Source organism: Cricetulus griseus, chromosome 6, assembly GCF_003668045.3.
Source record: "Cricetulus griseus strain 17A/GY chromosome 6, alternate assembly CriGri-PICRH-1.0, whole genome shotgun sequence".
Classification (NCBI taxonomy): Eukaryota; Metazoa; Chordata; class Mammalia; order Rodentia; family Cricetidae; genus Cricetulus; species Cricetulus griseus.
Window position 1 is genome coordinate 71,307,984 of NC_048599.1, and position 14,049 is coordinate 71,322,032.

At 41.3% G+C, this 14,049-nt stretch overlaps 1 protein-coding gene across 2 annotated transcripts in view; it reads right to left on the reverse strand.

Annotated features, from left to right (window-relative positions):
- Positions 1 to 1,002: 1,002 nt before the first annotated feature.
- Positions 1,003 to 14,049, reverse strand: part of Dcdc1 (doublecortin domain containing 1) — a 62,542-nt gene continuing 49,495 nt past the window's right edge. For both annotated transcript variants that reach the window (XM_035446859.1, XM_035446858.1), the window contains exons 17-18: positions 4,501 to 4,651; positions 1,003 to 1,596 (exon numbers count right to left, since the gene is read on the reverse strand). In XM_035446859.1, the coding sequence (XP_035302750.1) occupies positions 1,469 to 1,596; positions 4,501 to 4,651 (279 nt within the window). In that variant the 3' untranslated portion in view covers positions 1,003 to 1,468. The remainder of the gene's footprint in view (positions 1,597 to 4,500; positions 4,652 to 14,049) is intronic.

A 14,049-nucleotide genomic window follows, 5' to 3' on the forward strand; every position in this document is an offset into this window, starting at 1 on the left:
TCAAGTCATTTCATTGCAAGGAAAGACCCAGTTGGTGGGAGTCCTGCTGGTTCACTGTCCAGCCGTGGGCAAGTTCCCTAACCTTTCTCATTTTCTCTCAGGTTTGTTAGCAAAATAAGAAGAAAGAAAAACAAAGTAAACATGCCATGTGGCATTGCCTCCTCCGCTGCACAAAACTGCCCTGGACCACCTTTGCTTCTGTAATATCACAAGATAAAATGAACTGCTGCTCATCTAACACGTGAGATTTCACCACCATGGTGTCCAAAGGCAGCAGGGATCTGTTCATGCACCCCTACTGATTTGCAGACTGGGAATAAATGCCAGGCCTTTTGCAGCAGTTACCGAGAGTCCCCTTCAGTAGAAATAATACATTGCCTTCCTGTTATCAGTTCAAGTGGAGGATTGAGGTGGGAACCTGGCTGTGCTGTTCTGTTCTGTGTGTGTACTCCTAGTCAGGCTGCCATTTACATTGTGGCAGAACTGTGAGTAGTAAGGACGAAGTCGGGGAGGAGGGCCGGTTCCCTGAAGCATCCCACAAGCAACAGAACCAAATGCACGCCTGGCGCTGACATCACCATTTGTTTTCTAAAAGTTCTTTTTTCTTCCCAGGAACAAATTAACAGGTCAATTCCTCTTGTCCTGTGGAGGTGACATTGGGACTTGAGACTCACACATTCACACCCTTCTTCCTTCTATGAATTTTCTTTGAAACACTGCATTCTTACCCTTCCTCTATTTTTGTACTAAGGACATAGTCTATGACTTCTTATTACCCATCATTTACTGTAACCGCCACATTCATTCTCCTGCATGACATCTGTGTCCTGAGAGAGACCTGAAAAATTGAAGAAAAATTGGAGAAGAAATGACCGGTTTCTGTGTATTTGATAGTCACCTGTTTAATTGGGTATGTGAGGGATTTTTAACAGAAACTCAAAAATCAGAGAAATGGAGCCAGAAAATGCCATTTGAAGTCAAATTTAGGGTTCAGTGGCCAAAGAGTCATTTTTATTATCAATTTCCTATCTATATACATACACAACAAACATACACATATGTATGTCCCTTGATCCTTCTAAATTACTTTTCAATAACTAGGAGTTGTGCTTTTATTTTCTGGAAGAAAATTCACCTAAGATGGTCATCGTACTTGCATTATTTGTCTGGTTTTGTTGCCTTTCCAGGAACAGACTTCAGGCATCCGATGCTACTTCACATAAAATGTGGACACTAACAACCTTTAAAAGAGACTGTTTGAGGGAGCTGGAGGCATAGCTCAGCAGCACGCTGCTCAAGTGTATGTTCAACAACTAGGTTCAAATCTCAATGCTGGGGTTGGGACTAAAAGAGAGACTGTGTACAAGTTGAAAGGGATAAAGAATTATCATGCCATAACCAGCATATTCGACTGTACACATAGCTATATCCATAAAATACAGCACAAGATATGAAGTTCCAGCTGAAATTATTTGTGTAGCTGCATGAGAGATAGCAACTTCATGGAGGGTGACAGAACAATGTCTGTTGCTTCAGGGCCCTGCTGCCTTCGGATTCTAGCATAATTTGCTTTGACTTCCATCAGTTGCTTTTTTTCTGTTGAAAGAAAATCACATACATACTCAGAGACAGGTCAATGTATTTATAGAACTAAATTATAGAATTAAAGTGTGGGGTGATGAGGGCAGTGGAGCTTCCTCAGCAATCCTTGCTCCCACCCTGCCTTCTCAGCTCTTGCTGTGCTCACACCATCAGTTCATGCTGCCATTCTTTCAATGTGCATGCTCCCCATGTGCTGGAGAGAACTTCCTTCCAAAGAGCATAACATCTGAAAGGAAGCTAATGTAGGAGTGTGCTGAAAAGACCAAGGCCACTGCAAAGATGGAAACCAGAGCACTGAGAACCACATTCAAGCTTTACTGCAAAGGACAGGAAGCATTCTTAATTGTGGTGAGGATGTGAGAAAGTGATGCTGTTCTGAAAGCTTCTCATTGGTTTTGCCAAATGAAATTCATTTTTAAAAAAATCAACATAATACATCTGCCTGATAAATGATTTCTGTTTTATTGTGTATGAAATAAATAATCATCATGTTGTGAGATTCTGAGAATGTCCTATTTTCTTTTTCTTTTTCTTCTTTTTTTTTTTTTTTTGGTTTTTCGAGACAAGGTTGCTCTGTGGCTTTGGAGGCTGTCCTGGCACTCGCTCTTGTAGACCAAGCTGGCCTCGAACTCATAGAGATCCACCTGCCTCTGCCTCCCGAATGCTGGGATTAAAGGCATGCGCCGCCAACGCCTGGCAAATACCCTATTTTCTTACACATCCTCTACCTGGTATGTCACAGAAAAAAATCACACGTGGAATGATTAATTAGCTAAACATCTCATAATGGATAAATACATTCAAAAGCATTTCTCCTCATTTTTAAAGTATTTGGAAAATGTAGATTGCTAATAGATGATTATTTTTCTTTTACTCCATGAAAACAACAAAATGGCATCAACAAAATCAGGTTTAAAGAAATAATTAAATTTGATTCTGTGACAATCATATTTCCTAGATCAGACATGACTCCCTGGAAAGAATTAAAGCAACTGGGAGAAACTCCAAACCCTCCACCGTTAAGGTTGACATAGACAGTCTACTTCCACAGGACTTCACAGAAATGTGTGTTTATAAAACAGAAGATTTAAAAATGATGAATGTTTGTCTGCACAGACTTGTAGACATACTTAGCAAATCAAAAAAAAATGATAGGGAGAGAACTACTTGAATTTCGACTTTTCTCCACCACCTCACAGATTTGAGGAAAGATTTGACTGGGAATTTACTTGCTCCTGGGAAGGCAATCCAGATTTTGCTTTGTGACTTGGATACCCTTTGTGACAGCTTTCCTGTGGCAGACATAGCTTTATTCAGTCAGACCCAGTGAGCTCTATGTGGCAAGGAGGCTCATGCCAAGCTTATGAAAGACCGAGCAGTGTGAGCAGGAGGGAACTGTGCCAGAGTCTCCTGCTGCAGCGCCTGCCAGCCTGCCCAGTTTGCTTACTTTCCATTGACTGTGACCATCTAAGGGCTCTCACTGTGATGGTTGACATTGAGGGACACTGTCTAGATCTAGATGACAAGATCTAGAATCTCCTAGGAGACAAATTTCTGGGTATGTCTTTGACAGAGTCTCTTGACTTGGTTATGTGAGACAGGAAGACCTATCTGAAATGTGGCGCACACCTATGGGCTGGGTGGGGATTTGGACCCAATAAAAGAGAAAGTAGACTGAGCATCTGCTTTCATGACTCTCTGCTGCAGGTGCAATGTGACCTGCAATCTCTTTTTGGTTCAGGGCATCCTCTGCCATGATGGGCTGTACCCCCAGGCATTTGGTCACAGCAATAAGAAAAGTAACTAGTGCATTTATATTCACAAATATTTCCTCTCAGAAAAGGAAGTCTTGTGTATATTCAATGTATAGGATGTATACTTTGAGAATATAGAAAGCTGTTAACCAACATTTACAAATGGCAACAACTTTATCGTTTTTGAGCTGAGATCCAAGCAGTGATGGAGAGGGAGATAACAGAACACAAAGAATACAAAAACCTTGTCCATAAGGAAGGATGGTGCTGTGGGAGGCTTTGTGCAATCCCTCCTAACAGTGCTAGATATCCCAATAAATCTGTGTCTCCCCACTTGTTGACAAGCAATTCTATACTTTGGTCTCTTCTGAGCTAAATGAGAGGGTATATCTCCATCTGTCTTAAAACCTTTCCATTCACCTACCTTATATATTACATAGTAATAATGTTATGGTGCATTTCTAAAAGAAAAAAAAAGGAGCTGCAGCATTATAGGGATATCAGGTAATTTTCTTCCTAATCTTTTCATTTGTTTTGTGTAAAAACAATGTATTTTGGAATTTCCTGAAAATTATATTTTGCTAGCATCTACCTTTCTACAGAAAGGGGCTTTAAATTCTTCAGGATAAGGAGAATAAAAGACTAGAGTACATTTCATAAACATGTCCTTTCCATTTCTGTTGCTTATCAAAGGAAATAATTAGGAAATAGCGAGTTTATTAAAACTAGCATATACTTACTTTTGCAACATAATGGAAATCTTCAAGCTGAAAAATACTATAAATAAAGCATTGTTTTGAATAACCCAAATAGTAAGAAGTCAACAGCAACTTCATTTACCATGTGTAACTAAGGAAATGCCTTCAAACGCATGTATCAATATTTCTGTAAATAGGCCTGGGTAAGGTCCAAGACTCACTGAAATTTGGTTGACTTCCTTAGAGTAAAGCATGCTAGCAATGGTTTTCCTCAAACACACAGATCTAAACTTCACTTTCATAGCATGGAATAGCACAGCATGAGGAGTGTAATTGCTAAAAATCATCCTGTGTTCAAAGTTCAGCAGGCAAAGACTCTGCAGAGAAGAAAGACTAAATGCTTTAATTCCTCAAGACCTTGATAAAAGAGGAGGTGTTACCCTAACCTTTTGAAGTCATAAAGCCATGTCCTGAAGACACACAAACAGTCATATCCCTCTCTATGGTGTCCCATGACTGAATGAGCTCCCCATTTGAGGTGAACAGGGCTTTGGCCGGGTGGGACATTTTCAGACGAGCAGTGCAGTCATCCAGCAACTGAAACACAAAAGGACAGCCATATTTGAATGACAAATGTCTCACATTAGTTATTAAAGCTTTTTTTTTTTTTGAGATGAGGCTTCTTGTAACTATGAAGGCCTCAAACTCACTATGTAGTTGAAGATGACCTTGAACTTCTGATCCCCCTTCTTTTAACTCTCCAGTGCTGGAATTATAGGTGTGCACCACTAGGCTGGGTTTATGTGTTAGTAATCTCAGGGTTTCAAGCACGCTACCAATGGAACTATATTTCAATACTCTAAAGCAGTGTTCTCAACCTTCCTAATGCTGCAACGCTTTAATACAGTTCCTTATGCTGTGCTGACCCAAACCATACCATTATTTCACTGCTACTTCATAACTGTAGTTTTACTCCTGTTATGAATTTTAATATAGATATCTGATATACAGGATATCTGATATATATGACCCCCAGGTTGAGAACCACTGCTCTAAGGCAATGCTTTTGACAGAGTCCTATCCCTACTTAAATATTCATTCGTTACACTTGTTGGACACAGGTAAGAGGGGTAGCAAGAAAGGCACACAGTGAGAGTCTACCCATGTGCTTGAACATGAGGGAACTTCAGCGGTCCTTAGTTTCCTTGTAGGCCTGATTTTTCCACAGATGGAGGCATCTTGGTGTCTAACAAATTTCTAAACACAATACACCTTGGATTAGGAATCTAGACATGGCAAAAGAGCTTCATTATTTTTCTTAATGATCAAAGAAATAGAAATACAGATGGTGAGGAAACCCAGACTCTGTCCTTTGTTTCACAAACAGAAAAGTCTGGGAAATTGATAGAGGCTTTATATTTTATCAGTTAAAATACTTAATAAACATAGACTTAAAGAATGAGAGAAATCCTAGTACAGAACTTATTTTGTAATTGAGAAGACATTCATAGTAGGTTCCAGAGGTAAGAGTCAGCTCTTCCCAGTAGGTAAGAAAAATCATACAAATGCTTATTGTTTTATTCTTAAGAAGCTTTGGTCAATCAAATAATAAATAATTCAATAATAAAAATAAGAGCATTTACAGAGCGAGTTCCAGGATAGGCTCCAAAGCTACACAGAGAAACCCTGTCTCAAAAAAAACAAAAAAGAAAAATGAAAAAAAAGAGCATTTAATGAAGAGATACGTAAATGTTAGAGCATTAAGAGTTTCTCTGTTTACTAAAATTAGACATTCATAAAATACAGTGGAAGATAATTTATCCCCCAAACAAAATCATTATTTTAAAAATGTAAGTTCCCATCCAAGTACTAACCAGGCCCCACCCTCCTTAGCTTCCACGATCAGATGAGATTGGGCAGGTTCAGGGTGGTATGGCTGTAGACCAACTAATGATATAAGCAACAGATGCCGTCCTCTGATAATGAGGTTGAAGACTAACTTATATCCCATCCTATAGCCTTCAACCAGCTGGTGGAAGTAGAAGCAGACACCCACAGCTAAACACTGAACTGATCTGTAATCCAGTTGCAGAGAAGGAGGAGTGATGAGCAAAGGGGTCCATACCAGGCTAGTGAAACCCACAGAAACAGCTGACCTGAACAAGGGAGAGCTCTTGGTCCCCAGACTGATAGCTGGGAAAACAGCATGGGACTGATACAGACCTCATGAATGTGGGTGTCAGTGAGGAGGGGATGGGTCTAGGTTCTAGCCCAAAGGATAGGACAGACCCAAAAGACCCCCTATGGAAGGCCTCAGCCCCCTTGGGGAGCAGAAAGGGTATGAGATAGGTAGGGTGTTAGTTGGGGGAGGCAGGGGAGGAGGGATGGAGAGGGAATTGGAATTGACATGTAAAACAATCTTGTTTCTAATTCAAATAAAAAAAATTCAAAGAAATGTAAGCTCCTTATATGAAAACTATACAGTATTCCTGATGGACCAAAAATCTAATTCCATGCACATAAGACCACCACAAGTCTGGTTGTGAAAAGTGAATATCACAAAAGCTGTCAATTTTCATGAAGTAAATTAATAGTCATATACAGCTGCAGTCAAAACACCTGTGTGATGATTTTATGGGGTTGAAAGTAATTCCATAATTTGTTTACAGTGTTCAATAAACAATAATTCTGAAGTAAAATTATGATAGCTCAATGAAATAGTGAGTAACTGTCACTTTCAGGTAGCAAACTACGTTATAAAGTGATGACAGTTTTAAAAGCATTGGGTACTGAACCTCCCTTAGCAGGGTGAGTGCTATGCAAGAGTACAGTGCATTCTAAAATGGTATTGCAGCTCCACAGGGGGACGAAAGGCTAGTCAGTAGCAAAGTTGAGAGAGTCATCTTGAGCCAGCAGAGAAGAAAATATTTTCACTTAAAATTTTCACCAGAAAAAAATCCACATCGCTGTTAAAAGGAAAAAACCCACAATCAGAAAAATTTAGAAGAAAGATCATTGGATCTTGATATTACCTTGGTGTAATGAGGGATTATCTAAAACATTAAAAGCAACAAATAAGCGTATCATTGTTTACTTCTTGTATGTTTAAAAAATTTACTGACAAGTGGAAAGTTGGAAGCATGCCACCGCAGGTCTGACAATCACATGAAACAGCAGAAAGGGACATCTGTCACCAATATACAAAATTTACCCAACAGCAAAACCATGCAGAATTTCACAAGAATCCTTGAGAACTCCTGATGTTATATTGTTCTTCAGAATAAAATGCTCTGAATGAAGATACAAAACCTGTCAATCTTCTCTGTATAGGTCACTGAAGACAAATAAGCTACATGAGCCTCTACCATCTCTCTTCATCCTGTGTGCATCTAAATCACAGCATTAGCCTCAGAGCTCCCGTTGACTTGTAAAGACTGGGACACAGACACTTGCACTGTCCCTACAGGATACTCTAGCAATATGAGTGCAAATGCTCAAACATGGTTATACGAATTGGAGTTACCAAACAAAAACAGAAAATAAATACAAATTTATATATCATTATTCCTCACAACAATAAAAATCCTAAGACAACCCAGTTGGCAATCGATAGAAAATTGGGTAAATAAATGTATATGTAGGGTAGGTTAGTATGATGTTACCAGAAATACTGTGTTATTTTTAAGACTGTTAAGTTATATGAGGAAACATCACAGCCATTTCGTAGGTGAGCAGAGCAACTTTCAAAACTGACTTGCCACAGGACTTACTATGATCAAAATGGCCAAGAACAGACATCTTTGTGAGTAACTGCATCTCTATTTCCTTATTGATGCTCTTAGTTTTCCCACTGACTTTATACCATTATTGGTTTTTCATAATTAGAAAACAGAATAAAAGTTATCAAGAAATTCATGTTGATTATTATAGAAGTGTAACTGTAATAGATCCATACGGTGTGGTGTGTGTGTGTGTGGTGTGTGTGTGTGTGTGTGTGTGTGTGTGTGTGTGTGTGTGTGAGAGAGAGAGAGAGAGAGAGAGAGAGAGAGAGAGAGAGATTTTTCTAAATTTTCTATAATTTTCACTACTTAACTTCTAAAGGTGTCAAACCAATACCAGAGGTGAGCTGGGTTAAACAGTAGACCATTTCTGCTGTTCTGGAGGATGCAGAATACCAAGTCAAGGAACTGGTTAGATAAATTCCTGGTCTCACTGGATGGTGGTGGCACATGTCTTTAATCCCAGCACTTGGGAGGCAGAGGCAGGCGGATCTCTGTGAGTTTGAGACCAGCATGGTCTACAAGAGCTAGTTCCAAGACAGCCTCCAAAGCCACAGTCTCGAAAACCAAAATAAATAGATAGATTAAATAAATAAGTAAATAAATAAATAAATAAATAAATAAATAAATAAATAAATAAATTCCTAGAGAGTCTCTTCCTATTTGCAGATGGGCGCTTTGTTGCTGTGTCCCCAAATGGGAGAGAGAGAAAGAGGAGGAGCAGGAGTAGGAGGAATGAGGGAAGGAAGGAGATAGCTTTGGTGTGTGGTGTGTGTGTGTGTGTGTGTGTGTGTGTGTGTGTGTGTGTGTGTGTGTGTGTTCATGCATATGTGTGTGTGTGTAAGTGCACATAGGTGTCCATGTGGGGAGACTAGAGGTCAACCTTGGATGCAATCTGTCACTTCCAGCCTTGCCTTCTTTTTAAACATTACTTTTATTATTGATTCTTTGGGAACTTCACATCATGGACCCCAATTCCACTCATTTCCCAGCTCTTCCTCCACCCTGATAGTCTCCCCATCAAAAAGAAAATTTTAAAAAAAGAAAAAGGAAAACATTTCACTTCTCTGTCTTTCCTACCTCTCTATAACATGCATATTCATTTGTCATAGCGGCCTTGGGAGCTGCAGAGTGTCATGTAGAATATGCTCAAACATAAACTTGCAAATGTTCACTGCAGTGAATTGTTGACATGGTTCAAGGCCTCTGGCTTCTGGTATAGCATTGGATTCTGGCACACCATCAATACTGGACCCTCACCAAAACTTCTCTGGGACGTCCTGTTGTTGCTCTGAATCCTGAAGATCCTGCCCGAGGCTATGGCTCACATGCTCCAGCAGGTCATAGATGCTGGAGTGTGCTGGAGTGTGCCAACTCAAAGCCCTGGATGTGGGTCTGAATGGTAGCTGAGTTGATTAGTCCAGGCCTCCACAGGACTGCCCACCTCAGGCAAGGGACAGATCCAGCTCTCCCATGCCCACACCTTGAGGGCCAGCTCTCTTGCACTCATGGTGAGGGATGGGACCAGCTCTTCCTTATGGCAGCCAGTGAGGTGGAGAGGGGGACAGTTCTCTCAGGGTCACTGAAGGTCAGGGCCAGTTCTCCTATGCCCACACCATAAGGACAGGTTCTGGTAGGGGGGCAGCTCTCCCACTGAGGCAACTGGTGAGGGACAGGACCAGTTCTCCCATGCCAAGAGCACCATGGCCAGCTCTCCCATGGTCTACAGTGATGATCCTGACATCACTGGTGGCCACTGACATCAACACAGACCAAAACTGCTGTAGGACCACAGACACAGATATGGTCCTTGGCCACAACACTGGCACCCAGAGTGGCCCTGGGTGGCAGCCCAGGCCACTCAGATTGGTATAGCCCTGGCAGCAGCATGGCCCTTGGACACCAACACAACGTCAGGTGGGGACACAGACTCCAGGCATCCACATGGCTTTTGGTGGTATGTCCACAGGCCATGGACATCAACACTGACCCCAGCTGTGGTGGGGCCATGGACCTAGACATTGCCTTCTGCTCCAGCTCGGCACTGGATATCACTATAACCTCACTTGGCAATGCAGATTAGTATGGTCCTGGGAAAAGCAGCCACCTTGCGTTTTAAGACAGAGTTTCCTGCTTTTACCTTGGGCTCTCTGGTTCAATTGCACAGACTGACTAGCAAACCTAATGACTTTCCTGTCTCTGCTTTGCCAGCATGGGGAAAATTAGTTGGTATCTTGTGCTCCAAGTATTTTATTAACTGAGCCATTTCTCGGTACTCTCTTTTCTTTTCTTTTCTCTTCTCTTCTCTTCTCTTCTCTTCTCTTCTCTTCTCTTCTCTTCTCTTCTTTTCTTTTCTTGTAAGGCCACTAATTCTGTGTAAACAGGGCCCTATCTTCATGGTTTTGTTTACATTGAACTGGCGTCTGAAAGTTCTATCTTGGAGTATACTCACATTGGGGTTTAGAGCTTCAACATTTGAATTTGGGGTAAGGAGTGGGATATAATTTACTTCTTAATCATCACTCTATTTATGTGTTTTCTATGTCGTGGCAAACAAAAGGTAGGATAGCTGAGTATCTGCTTGGGCTGGAAACAGCCTTGGGAATACATATAATTTGGTATGTGGGAGAAACTTATGTAATTTGAAACGTTCAACAGGAAGGTGAAAAATTACCTTGCTACTTAGATATCACTACTCTTCAGAGCTCATGGCTCCCATTTATAACTGGGATAATGAATATAACCTGATAGAAGCATAATAAAGGCTAAACAGAAATTAAATATATGCCCATTTCACTTGGTTTTCACTGAGACAAAGTCAATGAGTTCATAAAAATCCTTTAAAAATTAGTTAGAAAATAAGGTGTTTTCACTACAATTACTTTCAAAACTATGTAATCTGGGTATAGCTTTAGCAGTGTCTTATGAGTATCTAAGTTTGCTCACGTGCTTCTTATATACTGATTTATTATGCTGACTAGTATAAGTCAAATATTGATAATTTTTGTGGCAAAAAACCCACAGTAAAGGGCCGGTGTTGCATAATAACCAGTTCTTGCCTAGGCTCTGCTTTATGAGTGTAGTTTTCATAGACTAGGTTTCCTCAGGCTGGGCCACAAGGACATCAAGGACCCACTATGTGTGTCAGGGGACATGAGGTACTTGCTAATCTAAAGAGAAAACATTTGTTTTGTATTTGGGGTGCTTTGACTGGAGCATTCAAAGCCATTTCTTAGCTGAGAACAAACATGGGGATTTTAAGATGCTGTGGTATCCACCATCTAACAGAGACTGCAGGAGACAAATGCTTCAGACTGGGGAAGAAGGTCATAGGCAAACATAAGTCAGGAAGAGGTGCCAGGCTTGAAGAGAGCCACTGGCCCTGGTCCTGAAGAGAACCACCGGCCCTGGGGAGACAGCTGCCTGGTGCTTTGATAACTGATGAGCCAGCTCCAGCTTGAGATGGTGTACTCTAGCAATGTTCGAAGCAGGTATGGTTAAATCACCCACAATGATCATGGTAGTGAGAGCAGTTGAGAGAGAATCTGTGTTGGCTAAGACTAGAATGCCTTCTGTGGGTTTCGCTATTCTGAAGGAAGTAGAGTGAAGTACTTTGTAATGTGACTGTTTCCTATTCTTCCAGTAAAAGTCCAGCCATTGAAACTTCCAGTGTCTTTGCAATCTGTTGTTAGCTAGCTCCCCTGAGACATCTGAGCTCTACCCTTCCTGCTGCCTCCTTCTTCACACAGTGCATTCTCCAGAGGCATTCTTTACAGCTAGATAGCATGTGAGGACACATTTCTAACAGATCATCAAGACTCCCATGCAGCCTCCTAATTAAATAATGTATAGTATGGAAAAGAGAGAGGGTGGGATGAACTTTTGGAAAGATGAAGCAATGAATCTTAAGAATGCTTGTACATACCAAGGCTGTATTGATCTCCCCAAACAGTTTTCCCGGTGCCCTTTAGTCAGAGACTAACTGTGGTCTATTCATTTTAGTCTGGGATAACATTACAGACAATTCTGCCTTCCTCCAAACATGCCGGTTCAAGTCCTCATTCCCAATTCAACCATGTTTGAAGATGGACCCTCTAAAGAGATGCATGACATTAATAGTGGACATAAAGGAGGGGTCTGACCTAACAGAGCTGGTTGCTTTACAAGAAACAACAGAGTCCCTTTCTTCCCCACACAAAGGGAAGGCTGTGAAAGGACACAGCTAAAAGGTAGCCCTTGGCAAGCAGTGGGAAGGCAGGGTGGTGGGAGCAGGACGCTGCTAGTCATACTGTAGCCACACTCGGTAAAGCTGCCATAAACAGAAGTCAAGCCATCCATAAAGTCTCAATACTCACCCCAGAGACCTGCTTCCTTCAGGAAGGCTCCACCACCTGAAGGTGCTACAACCTTCTCAAACAGTGTCCCTGCTAGGGACCAGGTGTCCAAAAACCCAAGCCTGCAAAGGATCACAACACATCCCAAGTAGACTAATACCTGCCACTTTCACGTGGTCTCTCAGGACAGTCATACCTCACCCTATCCCTTGGTCTAAGTACCATCTGCTTACCATACCACATCAACGCAAACACGCATGCCTTTGTCTGGCACCTCTCCTTCTCATTTATATGTCTTCTGCCTAAGTTGTTGATGGATGCCCCTTTCTCAAGTACTGTAAGAGGTGGCAATGAGTTCCTTTGTATTGTTGTCCCTTATCCCAGGTGGATAAAATCTCCCTCCCTTGATGGTCCTACTGAAATTCTACTAACTTGACCTTCATCACATTTGTCATCCTTCTCCAAGAAGATGATCAGTTCCCTTATCATATAAGAACAATCTGTATTCATTATAAAAATATAGGACATACAAACACACAAAACAGAAACATAAAAGTAACCCATGATACAACCCAATCAAAAGTGGATACTGAGAGCCTTAAGTCCTCACATGCTGCTTTCAATTTACCAGTGTATGTGTGCATAGAACCTAATTCTATGGATTTTGTTTATTTTACTTAGTGTATCTCAACCATACTTGGTGTTTTTATTCTTTCTTAAAGTTGATTTTAATTATGACATTCCATCCTAAGCACTATAATTCATTTAACCAATTTCCGGTTGATAAGCTTTAAAGTTATTTCTACTTTATCTCTATTGAAAACATGTCTGTGATGAATAGCTCTAGCAAACAAACTTTACATGAGTTCATGAAATGCTCTTGGGGTAAGTTATGGTTCAAGTGTGAAATGTCACCCTACAGTCTCGTGGACTTTAACACCTATTCCTCAACTGCTGTCTGTAGCTAGTGGAACCTTTAAGAAGCAAGACCTTGCTGGCAGACGTAGAGCAGTAGGGGCGGGCCTTTGAATGTCACAGCCTTCCCTAATTTTGGTCTCTGCTTCCTCATCTGATGAAATGAGAGAAACAACAGGGACCTGCTCCTGTCATCACGAACTCTATTGTGGACTCCCGGCTCTAATGGACTAGAACCATGAGCTAAAATAAATTCTTTCCCCCATGAGTGCACCTGCTCATTATTTTGACACAGTGACAAAACAGCTAATGTGGATGCATACAGAAGTCCATTTGCTTATGAGATATATAACAAGTGCTTGTTCTCTAAAACAGTGAATTTCCATCGATGTGAGAGCACCTATTTCTCTGTACCAGCTAAAGACTGGATATGTTTCATTCTCTTTATCAACTGGAGGAGACAGCCTAGTAAGATGACAGATTAGTGGCTACTTCTGTGAGAGCTGATAAACGAGAGATTAAGAATAATAAGAAAAACAAAACAAACAGACTTTGAAGAAAGGAACAGAGACAAGCTGTTTCTGACATTCCCAAAAGAAGTAGAGAGTCGTGGAAAAGAGCAAAAACAGTGTGTGCCATTACTCAGAGGAGCAAGCTGAACACCACTGCCGTGGCACAGCGCCTTAGGCAAGAAGAGGACTCAGCAGTTGTCTCCAAGCTGTAACCCAGATGAAACAGTCAGTCCCACACTCAGGACAAGCCCACATAGTTGCAGGGTGTGAGGAACAGTGGAGAAATGTCCAATTTTATCACACCACATGACTCAGAGGACAGTGGCCGAGAGCTATTTTGAAACAGAATGTATGGTTAAAATCTGGCTACCTTGTGGGCCTGAGAGCAGGAGACACCCTCTGGCTAGGGAGTCTTGATTTGGTCTGGCACAGCACCTGGGTGGGGAAAGACTCAG